The sequence below is a fragment of the Abramis brama genome (assembly GCF_963993115.1).
Source record: "Abramis brama genome assembly, chromosome: 3".
Taxonomy (NCBI): domain Eukaryota; kingdom Metazoa; phylum Chordata; class Actinopteri; order Cypriniformes; family Leuciscidae; genus Abramis; species Abramis brama.
Window position 1 is genome coordinate 30,514,934 of NC_139965.1, and position 19,091 is coordinate 30,534,024.

Here is a 19,091-nt window from a genome sequence, read left to right on the forward strand (position 1 = left end):
TGAAATATATATAAGAATTTAGGCAAGATATTCATCTTAATGACATTAATCCTCCCCAGTAATGTAAGAGGCAGGTCCATCCAATGATCCAGATCACCCCTCACTTTCTCCAAGGTTTTAAGTAAGTTAAGCTTATAAAGATTTTTCAAGTCCCCATCTACATAAATGCCAAGATATTTAATGCCAGCAGGTGAAAATTTAAAGGGAAGTTTGTCACTGACGGTTTCATATTCAAATGTAGATAAAGGCCATATTTCACTTTTATCAAAGTTGACCTTATAACCAGAGAATTGACTGTATGAATGTAAAAGTTTTTGCAGATGTGTAAGAGAATCTGTCGGGTTGGTTAAAAATAAGAGAATATCATCAGCAAAGAGTGATATTTTATGTATTTCAGAGCCAATATCAAATCCTTTAATATTAGAACTAGTTCTAATGGCTTCCGCCAGTGGTTCAATTGCTAATACAAAGAGGGCTGGGCTAAGTGGGCAGCCCTGCCTGCATCCTCTAGACAGAGGAAATGGGGCAGAGATTACTCCATTTGTAATAATTTTAGCTCTGGGAGATTTATAGAGAGATTGAATCAAATTAAAAAATTGTTCACCAAATCCAAATTTTCCAAGCACACAAAATAAGTACGACCATTCAACGCGGTCAAATGCCTTTTCGGCATCAAGAGAGATGGCAACTCCAGGTGTCCGATTGGTATTAGCAAAGTGTATTATATTAAAGAATCGTCTTAAGTTATCTGAGGATAATCTATTACGTATAAAACCTGTTTGATCTGGTTTCACAAGCAAAGGTAAATAATTTTCTAGTCTCCTGGTTATCATTTTAGTTACTATTTTGTAATCCGTATTAAGAAGAGATATTGGTCTATAATAGTGGTTCTCAACGGGGGTGGCACCGCCCCCCAGGGGGCGTTCAGAGAACAACGGGGGGCGTTCAGGTGTTAATGGGGGGCGTTCACGAGTTTAAATATGTAACGCAAATTTTTGTTCATTTACTTTTATTCATTTTAAGCATTTAGTAATTTAGTTGTAATAAACACTTTAAGTGGGCTATTTAAAAAGTGTTAGGACTATGTTTTTGTTAAATTATGTTAGAAAACATATGCGCAGAGTGTGATATCATATTGTGTGTGCACACGCATGTGCGTGAAAGAATACGTCAGCAGCGCTCAAAAAAAAAAAAAAAAATCGTCCACAGCCGCTCTACTCCTGACTGCAAGTCCACTGTCAGTGTTGTAGGTAGGCGCTAGGCAGGTTTTTTGTGTTCATTTCTATTGCATTACGATTAAAAGCAGTATCAATAATGTCAAAAATATGATGTGCAGTAAAGTTCGGGTATGTGCTGTGAGTGTTCTCACCGCGTGCGCTTGTGATTCGCAGAGTTTTGAGTTGTATTTTGACGACTTGATATTATTTCTTATTCAAAAGTTTAGAATGTCTAACATTCTAAAATCTTCCAGATTAATTCGACATGTAGCCTATCGTTACTTTTGCAATGACTCTATTATTTTTCCAGTCGTAGACCAGCGCTCAGCACTGACTAGAATCCAGCGCTGACAAGAATCAGCATTCACGTGCTCAAAAATGCGTTTCGCGCTGACAACAATCCGGTGGTGCCGCTGACTAAAATCATGCAGAAGAGGAATGGAAAGTTGACAAGCCATTAAAAATTATTGACTTAAGAAACACTTAGATTTTTTCAAATATTTTCAATAAATCATGTTCCCATTCACTCTGGCGACGAATTTTAAAATTAATTAAACTATATTCTATTTATAAGGTAAAACTTTTACATTTATAGGCATTAACTAATTCCAATCCCTAATGTCAAAATGTTTTCTTGTTCACTGAGTAATTTACTGGTCAATCATTATTGTTAACTCGCAAGACAGTAAGGAGAAATACAATTTGATGGATAATTTAAATATATTCTGCAATCGCATTTTGGTAATGTATTCATTCCGCCGTCACATCTGAGCACGAAACGCTGCTTGGGTAGTTTCAAGATAAAAATAATTAATAATACATTTTTAAACATACGTTTTTTTACTGATTATGAACACAAATTAATCAAGACAAACAAAATTAATTGTAGGCTAATTGTATTAATTATACCATTGATGAAAACAAGCTGATACCAAGGTATTTTAGGCCTACAATTCTAACATAATTTTTCATGAAAAATCATGATTGTATTTATTTATTTTTCGAAAGTAAGGTTAATGTAAGCAGCTTCTTGCAATACTCTTCTAAATGCGTAATAAAACCTAAGTGCAAACATTACCGCTTTAATGACCGTACTTTATTTTTCAGTGCATTTGTTTTACATTTATATGGGATTAATATTATAACTATTATTATGTAGTAGTGTAATGTAGACAGACACAACTAAAAGAGGTTTGAATTTTTTCTTTGTTTAATATAATTTGCACACTGAATATGGTTTGGCACTTTTAATTTTGAACTCTCAAAGTGCATCAGATTTAGTGAATTTAACATTAAAATGCACAACATTTTCTTACGGGGGCATGCCCCTGAACCCCCCTAGAAGGCCCGAGGTCCACTCACCACAGATTTACCAAAAATCTTGTGAGAAACACTGGTATTGCTATGCCAATGCAGTTTATAGCTTTTTTTTTTTTTTTGGGGAATGAATCACTGTGTAGTATAGTTCAACTGTATTAATAAAAGACAATTTTGCACTTATTTCATCTGTTAACTCTCACTCGTACCTGGGCGCTCATTAGTTTACGGGTGGGGGGCGTTCAGGGATTTGGATATTGGATAGGGGGCGCTGGCCCAAAAAAGGTTGAGAACCACTGGTCTATAAGAACCACACTGTAATGGGTCTTTCCCCTTTTTGTAAATAACTGAAATGATAGCATTAGAAAATGACTCCGGGAAGCACCCGTCATTCCTAGCTTGGTCTAAAACATCCATTAAATATGGTGTGAGCATATCTTTAAATGTTTTATAAAACTCAGGGGGGAAGCCATCCTCTCCTGGAGATTTATTAGATGGTAATGACTGTATTGCTTCATTTAGTTCTGTAGTGGAGAATGGTCTATCCAAACTATGACTATTTTCTTCAGTTAAGGATGGCAGGTCAACAGTAGAGATACATTTTTCCATTTCGGACATATCGTCCCTCACTCTGTCGAGACTTCTTGAACTAAGCTAAGATTTAAATGAAAAGATTATGAAGAATACCTCTCTCCATTGATGTGGGCTCCATCATGATGTGAGAGAGAGGGAAAGTCCTCATTTAACCGATTCCTAAAGAGCCTCCACATCATGGGTGTCATCCATGCAAATGATGTGAAGGAGAAGAAACCAGCATCATCAACTGGGTGTGAGCTGTGCAGAGTTAGAAAATGTACATTTGACATTACATTATGAATTTATCAGACATTTGGAGATTCAGAAATGTCACGTGAATGACAGACTTGTTGAAAAAAAACGGAGCATTAACAATCATGAAAACAAAGGTTCTTTTGGTTTTTCTCAGATCTCTTGATGAAATGGACAGATCACTTTCATTACTGAAATCAAAAATATATGCTTATAATATGCTGCGAAATCTGTCTTACTGTGAGCCAAAACGTAGTGGAATGAGGGTTTTCAAGCTTTGCTGGTACTTGTGCTTCTTAGGAGGAGGTTCTGGTTCCCTGTAATCTAGAACTGGAGGACCTTCAGGAAAGGCACTCATGACAGAAGGTAATGCTGGTGTCCCCATAGCACTGTCTCTTCTTTGTTTCTGCACAATGAGATAGATATGGAAAAACACAATGATAAATATCATAAAATAAAAGGAACTGTGAGACAATAGAAAATGAGTCATAAAATATCTCATAAAAGGACAAATGTTGTGACAGAAGAAAAGTAAAATATGCAGTCAGCATCTCACTTACGAAAGAAACTCCTTTCACATTCTGTTTGTCTGTGGAGGATGACAAGTTCCTCATTTTTTCAGCAGTTCCTGTAAGTTATTAATAAAGATCTTTACATGAACATGAATTATTAAATATAACATTTAAAATAAATAAATGAATAAACAAATAAATAAAAATCAGTAGCCTTCAGGTTGTAAATGGTAACAATAGTGAGATGTTAAGTGCCTTACCGTCTACCAGTTGTCTTTGTCTCTGTACTGGTCAATGTTGTTGTCAGGCTAACCATGAAAGCCTTAATACAGCAACTTAATAGCAGCAATGTGCTTCAAAATCCTGTCATTGAGTTACATCACTATTTTACCAGGCTCAAAGGTTACCAAAAGCAGAGGTCTTTGAAACTCCTCCTCTGTCTCTCTCCCTGTCACCACCTGTTGGATGCTGCAAATCTTTTGTTCAACCTGTGAAATAAACCAACTTTATAACAGCTGAGGAAACTGAGGTTATGAGGTTCTGGGTGAAAAGGCAAAGGCGCAAATAGGTTCTTTCACCTCTGATACTACTGTTCATGTAGATGTTATGTTGAGCACTGAGTGTCAGTCACTATATTATGAGTTCACATTTAAGTCAAAATGAGTTCGTTTCAACAAATGCAAATTTTAACATCAAGTTGCCAGACTTTTATTTCTCTCAGTAACAAAAAGATCACAAGGGCAAATAATTTTCCAGGGCAATCATTTAATAACAGAAAAAGCAGGCATTAGTTGCTGTAAAATATATTTCTATAGCAACCTTTCCAACTTAATGAACTTTAAAGTTTTTTTTAATCAGTTAGAGATTTCTTAATGCTGTGAGGTCTGTCCTGTTTGTCTATATATATTAACCATCATAACTTCTCAGTAGGTAATGGGGCACCTGACTTCAGTCAGGTCAATGCTGCTTTAAAGCTCTTCTGACCTATGAACACATATTTCTGATGAGTCAGTTTTGTTGACATGACAGTTAGCAAAGTTTACCATCCTGTTAACTTGATCATGCTCTATGTCATTAAGTTACAATTATGATTTACACACTGTAAATAAAATACTATCAAAACTTTTGAACAGGATGAAGAATAATGTCCAAATTTTTCTTATTTTGTTTAAATATGATTTTTTTTTATTTTATTACTGCCCTTCAGAAGCAACAGAAGATACTTGCATGTTTCCCGGAAGACAAAATTAAGTACAATTTGCCAAGTTTTAACCCCCGGCTCCATTCCTTCTGGAGCATCAGTGAATGTTTGAACCATTTTTAATGGTTGTGTTTGAGTCCCTCAATTGTCCTCAGTGTGAAAAGATGGATCTCAAAATCATACAGTCACTGCTGGAAAGGGTTCAAATATATGCGAAAGATGCTGGAAAACTGAATTTGCAGGACCTGTAGGATTCTTCTGAAGAACATTGTGAAGTTTAACTGCTCAGAACAAACAAGGGACTCAACAACCATCACAAAACAAAAATCCAGGTAACACACACTATCAAGAATCAAGAGTATGTAAACTGATTGTCACATGCTAGTAGTAAATAAGTACATGCTAATAGCGTTAAATTAGATTAGTGCTAAAAAATCCTAACTAATTATTAAAACATGATAAAAACAAGTCAAAATGTGCTAGAATCATGCTAACAACATGCTAAATCATGTTAGCATCACCTAGCTATGTGCTAAAACATGCTAACACATGCTAGCAACAATCAGTCAAACATAAAAACATCATGTTAATGACATGATTACAATGTTGGCATAATGCTAAACATATTAGCATTTTCCCCAAAACATGCTAGTAACAATAACATTGGTCTGCAACAGCATATGACATCACTGCTAGTGCGACCAGAGTATAAATAGGGCGCCTGTAGTACATGTCATCCTCTTTCTTGTCTTCAGGATCCATTTGTTTATGTACATGTGAAAAAGAGCGACAGGCAGGTTCGATCGCGGAGGTGGTGGGCGGAGCAAAGGAAGAGTCTTATGAAATTCTTTCCCTTTAGCCTACTGATGCGTGAGGCCTGATTCTGTGTAATTGGATGCAGAGAGAGTGAAGGCAGGTGTTATTTTTAGATCTGCCTCCTCCGCTGGCCCACACAATAGCAGAGTGGTGGCGATTTCTGGAACTTGACAGGAAGCAATTTTTCATCCTAGTTGTGAACCCTTCCTAGTTGTAGGCACCTTAGTGAGTGTTGAAGTGTAGAGAGCCTGTTTTTCCTCGGGTTTGACTGAAGCGCAGAACCCTCCCCTTGAGTCGGGTCTTGAAGCAGGGTCCTCCAGTCCCTGGGATGAGCTCTTTCGATCTCGAGAACCTGACAGGAATGCAAACCCTTCTTTGTCGTAAGGCACCTTCGGGAGTGTCTGGAGTCTTGAGATCCTACGAAGACATTTGTTTCTGAGTGGTCGCAGCTAGCATTCAGCTGGCTCCCCTTGATAGCAATGTTTTCATGGTTGTTGAGTGTAAAAGGAATCCTTAATAGTGGGATTCCTGACTCCCTATGAGAAAGCTTGGTTTGTTGCTGGAGTCTCAGTTGAGCATTTATAATGGTGTGGCTAGCACTTTGCCTAGCCCCCTTATACTTTCTTGTGATCTGCAACAAAGGAAGGCTCTGCATCTTCTGGTCTCTGGACTCCAACAGGAAGTGGTCTGTTCGCCTTGAGCAAACCTCTCCTGCTGTATGGCAACTCTGAGAGTGTAGTGCCCGGTTGCATAAAGCACCTTAAGTTTTTCCCTTAAAGCGTGATTTCCCCTCAGCTAAGGGAATGACTTAAGGGTGTTGCATATAATCCCTTAAATGGTTCTCTTAGGTAAGGGTTTGTAAGTGTTAAGTGTTTCACAACAGCGACCCAGGTTTTGCCGTTATACAATTTGATTGCTGCCATGGACACGTTATTTGTTAATACAGATAGCGGTACATTTCACAGAAAACAGCATAACATGGATAAGGAAAACAAAAAAGAAAACCAAATATGAAAAAGAAGGACAAGACAAGACAGAAACTCAAATTGATAGTTTATTCAAAATTAAAATTCTGTCATCATACTCACCCTCCTGTCGGTCTAAACCAATAAAACTTTCATTCATCTTTAGAAACAAATAAAGATATTTTTAATATTCGCTCATCATTTCTGTCCATTTATTGAAAGACATAAAAGTTATCCATATGATTGAGGCTGTTTTTAAGATTTATCCTTGTGCATGACGAACGCACGTTTGAGCTTCTGTTAACCATTTAAGATGTGCTTTATGTGTTTATATGTGAAAAAAACTGCAAAATTTTACATGTTTTACATGTTTATCATGTAAAGCGGCCAATCGTATCTCATTAGAAGACTTGGATTGAACCTGCTCACTCCGTGTAACACTTAAAGGTGAAGTTTTCCAAACCTTATGTAATACTTAGGAAAATTACAGTTAAGGGGCTTTATGCAACACTTATTGTTTTTAAGAGATTACTTTAGGGAAATTCTTAGGGTGTTTGACGTTTCAACTAAAGAAACCCTTAAGGGTAATTTTTTGCAACACCCATAAGTTTAAGGGAAACCTAAGGGCGTTCTTAGTGGAAAATTACACTTAAGGTGCTTTATACAACCGGGCACTGGAGTCTAGAGACCAATTCATATTACAGGTTTTACAATGGTTGTAGCTACCCTTCGCTGTTAGCTCCCATTTGTCATTTAGGATGAGCATGGAGTAGAACCTTCTCGGTTATGGGCAAGGTCCTCCGCTCCCTGTAATGAGCTCGTTCTGACTTCAGCATCATTCCGCTATAGACAGTGACATTGAGTGGTATGGTTCTCTGTGAGCCTCCTTGGTGGAATGGTCTTTAAGGTGGAGTGATGTTAGGCCTCCTCTAGACAGTCATCCTGCTGAGGCCTCCGTTTCCCAGAGCTCCACTTGGATAGCAGTATCAAGTTGTCAGGCTTCTGTGAGCCTCCTTCATAAGCAGTCCTTAGTATTGAGCGTAGTTAAGTTTGCTCTCGCTATAGAGGGTCGTTATGCTGAAGCCCCCGCTCTGAGAGCTCCGTGGAGGCAGTGGACTGGGCTGTAGGCTCTTTTTTAGACTCCCTGGTTAACTGTCTTCAAGGTGGGCATTCCTAGGTCTTCCCTCGCTTTAGAGAGTCATCCTGCTGAGGCCTCGGTTTCCCAGAGCTCCACCTGGATAGCAGTATCGAGTGGTCAGGTTCCTTTCTAAACTCCTTGGTAAGCAGTCCTCGGTGTAGAACGTAGCTAGGCTTTCTCTCGCTTCAGAGAACATTGTAATAACTTGGGGTTGGCCTCTGTTGACTTGGGGCAGTGTACTGTTACCATAAAAACTCTATAGCAACTCCATAGTAACCATCTATGACACCTAACAACACCCTAGCAACTGCCTAGCTACCACCCAGAACTTCCCAGCAACTGTGTAGCAGTCACCCAGATTACCCAAGCAAACTGCATAGCAACCACCCAGAACACCTTAGCAACAGCCTAGTAACCATCCAGAGTACCCTAGCAACCACATAACTACTGCCAAGAAACCACCCAGAAATACCCTAGCAACACCTTAGCAATCACACAGAGTACCATAGCAACTTCCTAGCAACCATCCAGAACACCTGAGCAACCATCTAGAGTTCCCTAGTGATTGCATTGCAACTGCCAACCCTTATGAAAAAGAAGTTTATTCAAGTGTTCTATTAGTAAATTTCTTTTAAACTAAAAATAAGAAAGTATACTTTCAGCCTACATTTTATATACTTCTCAAAAATATACTTTATGTACTTCTCATAAATATACTTAAAATTACACTTAATTGTACTTGACTTATACTGAGAGAAAAGTATATTTGGCCTGTACTTGTACTCAATCTTTTGATCGAGATATACTTAAAAGTATAATATATACTTATATGTATTCAAAGTATACTTGGCTTGTAGTTGTGTTAACTCTTTTGATCGAGTAGCCTATTAAATATACTTTTTTTTACATAGTTTTTCATATACAGTCTTATGAATCTTACATTGTTTGAAAATATTGATTAGAATATTGATATAAAACAGATATGTTTCTAATTCTGCATATCTGAATTTTTTGTGTAGGCTAGTCCACTGGTAGTGTATAGGAATTTACTCTAATTCTTCTTTTCCCCACCATTGACTGAATTTTCCAGCTATCCATGTTTTCACTGTTATACGGTAGGGGGCGCTATATGACACATCTTCTAGTACAGAATCTCTGGATCAAAACACAGGAGAAGAAGAAGCTGAAACAAAGGGATAGAAGATTGCTCACTCAGATGTAAAATAACGTGATCATCAAACATTAAACAGCGTGTAAATCAAAACTGCTTAATATTACCAAATGAAATGAAGCGTAACCCATGAAGAGAAAACGACTGTGAAGCTTTGGGGGTGTTGGACTCTATCTACTCCATCTGTGTTTTGATCATCGTTCTGAATCTGATCAAGGCGAAGTCTTTGACAAAAATGTGATTTTCTCAACTTTTTTGTTTAAAATGTTGCCTTTCTTTATGAAACTTACCGAAATTCAAGTGTTGATTAAAAAAGGGTGCATGAAGCTAATAAAATGTTTTTAAAATTAAAGTACAGTTAAAGGTATTTTTCAAGTATAAAAAATTATATCTACATTTGAACATAGTAGTATACTGCAAGAGCAAAAATAATATATAAATAGTAAACTATAAGTATAATGTTATATTCACTTGAAAACTTACAAGTATACTTGCCGTATAAACTACTAAACTAGTAGTTTACGGAGTACACTTCAGTGTGTACTTTCATAAACATAAACATAAAAAAATTACTACTTGTATTAAAATAGTAAACTACTAGTATACTTATAAGTTCACTTGTAGTACAGATGATTTACAAATGAGAAACCTAGTTGTGTACTTAATGTTTAATACTGTTACACTTATAGTACACTTAAACATATACTTTTATATACTAAAAGTGGGCCAATTTAGTCCCAAGCAGTATTGAAATAGTACACTTACAAGTTTACTACAAGTACACATTGATATTAGTATACTTACTACATAAGTATACTTAAAAATATACTTGAACATTACTTAAGTATACTTCATAAAATGAACTTATAAAAAAAAAGAAGAAAAAAGTATATTTCTTTTTCCTAAGGGAAGCAAAACCTTAGTGGCCACTTAACCATGAATGAGGTATCAAATTGTACGGCTTATTGAGGAGATGTGTGCTATGACTTTTAAATTGATTGGGCATACGATGGGATAAATCCCATTGATTTAACGTTGGACAGAACTTTGTGATCATATCTCCGGATTAGAATGTTGCCCTAGCAACCAGTTACAGCACCCTAGCAACCACCCCATAGATTCCATTGAAAAAAAAGTGGGAGGGATATCTGTGAATCAGAACATCGTAGAGACAAGTGAGTGGCCTCTTTGGACTGGCAAGTAGTCTTTAAATATATTAGCAACAGAACATCACAGAAACCCAGAGTTTAGCTCTTTTGATCTGGTCAAACATCTAGTTCTAGGCTGGGTTTCCCGATAACGTTGTCTCTTAGCGCGCTACGAAGACTCTTAAGGTATAAATTAACTGGTATACCATTTCTAGGCGTGTTCCCCGAACCATACCTTAGAAAGCTGCTTAAGATATACCTTCTTACGTGCGACGTTACCCGGTGCTGTCCGTGGGGATGGTGCTGAATTGGTTGATATCGATGGCTCGAGAATAAATTATTCTCTCGTGCAGGGGCTGTTTATGTGAGAAAGCGGTGTTCTTTATAAAAGAAGCACTTCAGAAATAGTTGAAATTGCATTTATTTTCATGGGATATTCTAAAAAATAATCCAAACTATAATAGCCTATAATAGCCTAGCCTACATATTTTTAAATTGTATCATATATTGCTGCCATAATAACCATTTCAAATTTTTATCTGCTTTCTTCTCTTTCCCATTTGTGTTCACTGAGGTGGAGCTGCGATGAAATATTGTTCTTGTAAATACCTTCCAGCATTTCAGTAATAAAAGTGTACATCTTACGTACGGTGCTCGGCAGTGATCAAAAAGGATTTAAACAGTGGATTTTGAATCTCTTCTTGTAAACTCAGAGATGTGGAACCACACGACCTGTTTGTCAAAAAACAGTAGGTAGGCCTACTAATTTGGCCAGGTATTTTTACACGGGTTGGGTGAGAAAAAACACTGATATTATGGATTCGGACGGCACTAAAAATCACCGACTTACCCCTGTAAATGTTTAAAATACCGTACGAGCCCATGAGAAACAATATTAGTGTCCGAATAGGACTTAACTGACAGTAGCCTATGCTTTCACTGGCCTTTAAAAGCGCTCTTTAATTAAATTAATAATATTGTATAATAATATAATTAAAAATCTAACAACAATCAGTGTAATGACAATTTTATTCTTTGCATGGAAACACTTGAATTAGCCTAATTGAATAGTGTCTGGGTGTATTAAAACTTCAGAATTATATTCGTATAGACCTACAACAGTGATAAGGTAAAGCTAAGAGTGGTCCAGACCAACCTTACGAACGTATGACTTACAGAAGGTATACTTAAAGCTACACTGTGTAATTTTTTAAGTTGATTCTTAGCAAAAAACACTTTGTTCTTTCAAAATGATATGTGCTCATTAATGTGTAATTACTTCTACCAACTAATCAAGTATTCTCGTAAGCTTAGAATCTGCCATTTAGAATACATACGAGCGAGTCGCTCGAATGGCAACAGCCATGTTGCGACTCCATCTTGAAAATACATTAGCCAAAGAGGGACATATCTGGAAATTCAAGCTTCGCCTTTCGCGTTTTTACACTCAGTGGCACCGTGACGAATGCGAGGGGGAAAAATCTGTCCCCCAGTCGCAACTGCCGGCAGATTTGAAATATACGGCCACCATAGGAGTTAAAAAGCCCTCGGAATGGGAGGGGCTAGAAAGTAATATTCAGTTGGTAGTCATAAACAATTTCACTGCTAGATGGGAGAAAATCCTACACAGTGTAGCTTTAACTAAGAACGTTTCGGGAAACACGTATTAACGATAGCTTAAGGTGTAACTTAAGAACGACGTAGCGTTAAGGAGGTTTCGGCAAACCCAGCCCTAGTCTATTAGTATCACCATGGTAACTGTCTAGCTGCACATTAGCAACCATTTAGAGGAACCTAGCAACCGTGTGGCAGCATGAATAAGCCATATTTCAGCACCAGAACATTGTAAATTTATGAGGCAGGGTTTTTCCTACATTGAAATTTTTTTGGCGGCCGCCAAAACGATTTTTTGTCCCGCCAAAGCCTTATTTGATCTGTAATTGGGTTTTGTGAGTGAAGCGGAGTGACGGAGAGAACGATCACAGCGCCCCACCCCCGCGCGCGCACTCTCCGTCTTCAGTTCTGTCTTTGCTCTCTCCCTCGCATCAAAATCAACTGATCCTAAAGGTCGGAAGACCGAATCCATGTTTCACGTGGTGCACTCGGAGAATATTTTTGCTGAATTAGCGCTGTGTGTGAATTGCAGTAAAAAAAAAGTTGCCTTATCTTCTCTTACAACATTATGTGACAGGCATTCCGCACATGCAGCTGACATAACTTTAAATAAACGCAAAAATAAATAAATAAATCTATCCAGTTTGAAGTGGTTTAGGGGTGTGCGATATGACGATTTTTGATCGTGGACGATTAAAATGTCTACACTGCTTTTGAAAAAATATCGTAGAATCGAGCATTATATCTGTTCTGGCGCCTCTGTCCCAACAACGCGACGTATATTCACATAAAATGTTAACAACGGAACGGGACACTGCAGTTCATAATTTGCATGTGCTTTAATGCCTTGTCGGTTAAACATTTAATTCGCGTGCTGATGCGCTGTTCTAACGTGTGCGTTTCTCAGCGCGTATGTGAAGCTCACATGCACTAAAGCCTGTCTACCAGCGCCTGGATACTGGACTAAGTTATCTTTCGAGTCTTATTGTGCTTATACTACACACAAGGTTTACATAAAGTCGGTTATGTCTAAAGTGAAAGCAAACTTGAGAAAATTGAGAGAAAATCTGCTTGTCAAATGCGTGTATATTAGACGCGTCGCGCGCAACTCTTAAAGAGACAGTAGTTATAGTAAACACGCTGCCGCTTGTCCTTAAAGGGATAGTTCACCCAAAAATTAAAATTATCTCATCATTTACGCACTCTAATGTTGTTCCAATCCTCTATTAATTTCCTTCTAATATTTTCTAATATTTTTCTAATATTAATATTTTGAAAAATGTGGCTATCCAAAAAGTAGCTAGTCCCCATTGACTTCGATACCATCCTACAGGAGAATATACTATGGAAGTCACTGGGGTACATCAACTGTTTGGTCACCCACAATCTTCCAAATAACTTTTATTTTCAACAGAAGAAAGAAACTTATTCGAGTTTAAAACAACTTGAGAGAGTAAATTATGATAATTTGAATTTTTAGGAGAACTATCCCTTTAATGTTAATAAGACAACAAAATGCAAAGAGAAAATCACTCAATGCTCTTGACTGATAACTTTAATAGTAGCTTTAATAAGTATCAATGTTTAATTTATACAGTGAAGTCTATGTTTTGTTTTATTTTCATATTTGTTCATTTAATTACTTTCTTCAATGCTACTGTTAAATACACCTATAGCTGAAAACAAAGCACTGTTTATTTAATTTGTATATTAAGTTGTGTATGTGTAATGTGTATCTTTGATCTTAATATTTAATAACAAAGAAAATAATGACAAATATTTTTATCTTTGCCCCTGTCTGCCTTTTTTTTATTTTTATATTTTGTTACCTAAGGCTTTGTTTTTAAAATATGGACATTAGTTTGGCTGTAATGCTAAGTCACAAAATAGTAAAACCAACATAAAAAGAATCGTGATAAAATCGTGAATCGTGATTTTCCTGAAAAAAATCTTTATATGATATTTTTGCCATATCGCCCACCATCTTTCAAAACAATGAAAGCCAGTCGTGGAAAAATCACAGCTTTTTTTGCAAAGAGGGCAAGAAAGGATGACAGTGAGAGTGACAGGTAATATCTGTGTCTGATAATTGCATAGTCTATATATAATTTGGAAGAGGTTTAAAATTGAATAATTATCAGCCACAGTCTGGAAGAAAATGATGGCCCCCCAAAAAAATAAAATAAAAAGAATGAACAACCAAATATTAACAACAAGGAACAAAAGAAACAAACATCAAGGTATAGATATAAAATAAGTTGTAATCGCTTTCTTTTACTATCTAGCCTGACAGTGATAGTTTTTTCATGAATAAATAGGATAAGAAAAAAAATCACAAACTGTTTCTTTGTATTTATTTTAAATTTAACATGTATTGTCAATATTGGGCTTGCGGATCATGTGGGTACTAGGGTACTCTTTGCTGTGTGTGGATGACCATGTCGGTGAGCCACCACCGAAGACCAATTTTGACCCAGGAAAAACCCTGTGAGGGTTGGCTCTATTGATGAGGGTGGGCAACCAGTCTATAAGTTTAACCCTGATGAGTCCTTAGCTCACCATAGCAACCATCCATATAACCCTAGCAACCGTATAGGAACATGCAATGTCATTTCTTAGCACCAGAACATTGTAGTAACTTAGGTTGGCCTCTATTGACTTGGGCAGTGTACTGATACCATAGAAAATCCCTAGCAACTGACACCTATCAACCACATAGCAATGCCATAGCAACCACACAAACACCTAGCAACTGCCTAGCAACTATCAAGCAACACCATAGTAACCATCCAGAATACCGCGGCAACACCCTAGCAACCACCCAAAAAACGTTCTACTTTCAAAACATTCAAACTGTTTCAGCTATTACAACTTTTTTTTAAACTTTCAGGCTAGGCTTTCTCAAGCCAACATCAAAGTTGGTCTTGACTAACTTTTGTATCTAGTTTCTAAATGGATTTCATGGTGACGTTCATCAACACATTCACAAGTTCTGAATAATTTTGTGTAGCTGATTACCTTCGTATTGAACTGGAGCACAACAGGGAGCATCTCTGTCCAGACTGAACATGGGAAACTGTAGCAGAAGCAAAATAAAAACAAATTCAGTTTAAGTATTCAGACCATTAAGCTCTAAGTATAGTACATAACTTGGTATCAATAATCACCAACATTCACTCATGTAGATAAGTGATGCTTTAGCAGCATGCTTAATACCAATAGCATTTATATATAGCCTATAAAGTAGCATATCAATATTTTTTATACATTTCTTATTTTAATTATAAATGATTGCTCATGGTTTTTTTTTATTATTAAACTTCTGTTGTTTATTATTGCACTACAAAAACAAATTATGTTGTGCATGTTTGTTCATCACTGATTACCTTTTCTGTTATACGATTCGCCAACGAATCTCATGCGCAAGCGTTGTCGGCATCATCATGTCATTCGTTTTTGCCATGTTATTCATCAAACAGCGATTTTCAGTTCATTCGAGATCGGTAGGCTAGAGTTTGATTCAGAGAGCTCTTAAGTATTTAATTTAACTCAAATTCTCCTTCAAACGGAAAATCTAAAGGTTGGGTCGGTTCCTTTTGCGAATACGTTCGAAAGATTCACTGATTAGCACCGATTCAAAATAACAGCATCCGCGAATCAGATAGGATTAAATGACCGTGACCAAATGAAAGTTATATAAAAAAGTTGACTGAACCTTTAACTAAACCAAGAACCTAGAAGTGCAAATTGGAATGAATATTTTCCAAAATGAGGAACTGTTACAACTTAGCAGTACATAAATGGAAAAAAAGTGGGAAACAAAACAGCATAGGCTCCGGTAGACATCAAAGCATGTACACAATAATCCCATACAGTATTTGCGTAACATCCTGTCTCCTTGACATCCTGTCTAAAATGACTTTATTTTATCGTTTTGAGGCATCCTTCAATGCCTAAGTAAATTATTTTTAGAAATGTCCAGAAAAAAAGCATGGTGGCCAACATATATTTGCTTGTTTATGACTAAAAATCACAATTTGTTCTAAATGATTAGACAACATTTTACACCGTGGGTGCCTGTCTGAAACCAGATTCCTTATAAGGCGCTTTCATACAAAGATGCTGTTTGACTGGGCAGTCCATAGCATAGGTGTGTGTGTGTGTGTGTGTGTGTGTGTGTGTGTGTGTGTGTGTGTGTGTGTATTATAGGCATACATATATTAATTTAAGGCTTCATATAAACAGAAAAAACATTTTCTTAATTCTTCTGAATATTAAAATGTAAATATTAATATAGGGTACTATACATGTTAAACTTCCAAAACAAAGTATTTAACTCATCATTAAACATTATTAGTATAACATCGTCAAATTGATATAAAGTTAAACAAAATATTTTTTTTAAGCCAAGAACAGACCATATTTCAAAGAGAAAAAATTTAACAGAAAATACCTTGCATGACTTAAAACTTCTCATTTTGCTATGCAAAGAACACAGTAAAAAGGAATTTCCTCCTTACTTTTGTGGCTTACTCTTGATACAGTATGTTTGTCTCCTGATTCTTGAAACAAGTGTTTCAGAGACACAAGCTTTGGAGTTTGCTCAGTGATGCATACTTTTCCACAACAACAGCTCTGTGTCTACTGACCAAACCATGTGAAACTCTCACTCGCTCTTTCTGTTTTTCTTCAGCCGGGAGTCATATGACAGAACATGATAAATCAGTCTCAAAATAAAAACTGCCCTACGAGTTCTAGTGTCAAGAACTGTCTCTCACCTCTTTTCCACTCCATACTTTGATTAGTGCTTGATTAACTTAAATATATGTTTCAGATAGCTATTATCAATCCAAAGAAGAAGCCAAAATAATTAAAACTGCTGTACATGGTGTGTAAATACTGTATATTTGTACTACTGTAGCCTACATCATATAAATATATTTAAGTTCAAGTAGTTTATTTTGTTACGCTGGGCATTGAAATTCTTATTACAAGGCTGCAGGTGACAGAAGGCAAAAATAGTGCAGGACAACATACAGACAGACAACAATAACGTACAGATGGGCCGGGCATATATGAAATGCAGACAAAGCGATCTAGAAATAGAATAGAATATAGCCTACTCTTCAATATAATACTGTATTAACTGATGTAGGATTCAGACTGATGTAGGCTAGCTGTATCCGTGAAATGAAATTATGATTAATAAGACCATAAAGTTATAAATTGATAGATAAAGGTTGTGGTAATCTTTGTAGCAGCCAGAAGATATGCACCTTTTAGGGGTGCATATTTAGGGGTGCATATGTACTGAATAGTCGAGTCCTAAAATAGATAAATAGCCCTGGATAAGATGCGGTAGGCATTTTTGAGGAAAAGTACTTCAAGTGTTGTTTCTATATGATTTTTAGGTGCTGAATCCATTTCTGCTGTATAACAAGTTGTAAACATCACTGTTTTGGCATAAACAATATGGCTGAAAAAAAAAAAAAAAAACGTTTTAATGCATTTATTGCAGTTTAAACATTAAACATTAGAACTAAACTATGCATTCTCAGAATATTTAAACATGTAAATAATGGAAAAAAAACATTAACATGAAAGGGACAGTTTTTAATGGCTGCTGGAATTATGCCAAGGTACCAAGGTACACTGGGAAGCATATCTCAGTGGAAATATGCAATTATGCCCAGTGCGAAGGGGGGGACTTGGAATACACATGACCCCAGGGGGCTGCATATGGAGAATCACTGGGGTGTCCAGCCGCAGGTGGAATATTTCAACCCCAGGGGTGGCAAGGTGGCTTGCCGAGGGAAATACACATGCTCAGAAAGGCCTACAGTGGAATATACACGTGGGGGTCGCCCAGAGCGTGAAAGCTGCCGGTGGCATAACTCTGGCATTGACGTCAACAGTGCTGGAGGAACTCAGGGCCTGCGGAGAGGCTCACCTGAGGAGAATATTGCATGTATCCCGTCCGTGGAGAGGAATGGCGAGCAAGCAAAGACACCTGAGCGGAATCTAGTACCGGCTAGTTGAAGCGAGTACATGAGAAGAAACTGGCTCCACTCGGAGATTGTAAAATCTCGCAAATGTGTTAGGTGTCGCCCAGCCTCCAGCTCTACAGATGTCTGTTAGCGAGGCGCCATGCGCTAGAGCCCAAGAGGATGCCACACTCCGGGTGGAGTGGGCCGTCACACCAAGGGGCCATGGTCGACCTTGCTGCTGGTGAGCCAAAGCAATGGCGTCCACTATCCAGTGAGACAACCTTTGCTTGGAGAGAGCCTTTCCCTTCATCTTCCCACCATGACAGACAAAGAGCTGGTCTGAAGTCCTGAAACACTGCGTTCTGTCTACGTAAGCACGGAGGGCGCGTACTGGACAGAGCAGTGCCAAGGCTGGGTCTGCCTCCTCCGAGGGCAGCGCTTGCAGGTTCACCACCTGGTCTCGAAAGGGCGTGGTGGGAACCTTGGGCACATATCCAGGCCGGGGTCTCAGGATCACGTGAGAGTTAGCCGGTCCGAATTCCAGGCACGCTTCGTCAACCGAAAATGCCTGCAGGTCCCCTACCCTCTTGATGGAGGCCAATGCAACCAGGAGCGCTGTCTTCATTGACAGGAACTTAAGCTCCACTGATTGCAGAGGCTCAAAGGGAGCACTCTGCAGGGCAGTTAAAACCACTGAGAGGTCCCAAGAGGGAACGAGAGGAGGGCGAGGAGGATTCAGTCTCCTCGCTCCTCTCAGGAACCTGATGATCAGGTCGTGCTTTCCAATGGACTTACCTTCAACTGCGTCGTGATGTGCGGCAATGGCGGCAACATACACTTTCAGATGGAGGGAGACGGCCTTCGCTCCAACCCTTCTTGCAGGAAGGAAAGCACGACACTGATCGGGCCTTTCGTGGGTTCCTGAAGTTTAAAAGAACACCAGTTGACGAAGAGGTTCCACTTCAACGTATAGGCATGTCGCGTGGACGATGCTCTAGCGGAAGTGATGGTAGCCACCACCGCTGGTGGTAGGGTACTCAAACCTGCCTTGTCCCGTCCACGAACCACACATGGAGGTTCCAAAGATCGGGACGAGAGTGCCATAGGGTGCCCCATCCCTGAGAAAGCAGGTTCTTTCTCAGAGGAATTGGCCAGGGAGGTGCTGTCGTGAGGAGTA

The 19,091-nt window shown here is 38.0% G+C and overlaps 1 protein-coding gene across 2 annotated transcripts in view; it reads right to left on the reverse strand.

Moving 5' to 3' along the window:
- abcc12 (ATP-binding cassette, sub-family C (CFTR/MRP), member 12) overlaps positions 1-16,484 on the reverse strand; it is a 33,311-nt gene extending 16,827 nt beyond the window's left edge. Inside the window, exons 1-6 of one of the 2 annotated variants that reach the window (XM_084107484.1) lie at positions 16,381-16,484; positions 14,946-15,003; positions 4,135-4,362; positions 3,923-3,990; positions 3,602-3,768; positions 3,222-3,368 (exon numbers count right to left, since the gene is read on the reverse strand). In XM_084107484.1, coding sequence (XP_083963610.1) covers positions 3,222-3,368; positions 3,602-3,768; positions 3,923-3,976 — 368 coding nt within the window. In that variant the 5' untranslated portion in view covers positions 3,977-3,990; positions 4,135-4,362; positions 14,946-15,003; positions 16,381-16,484. Of the gene's footprint in view, positions 1-3,221; positions 3,369-3,601; positions 3,769-3,922; positions 3,991-4,134; positions 4,363-14,945; positions 15,004-15,313; positions 15,812-16,380 lie in introns of those variants that run through there. The other variant, XM_084107483.1, reaches the window with a different exon arrangement.
- Positions 16,485-19,091: the final 2,607 nt, after the last annotated feature.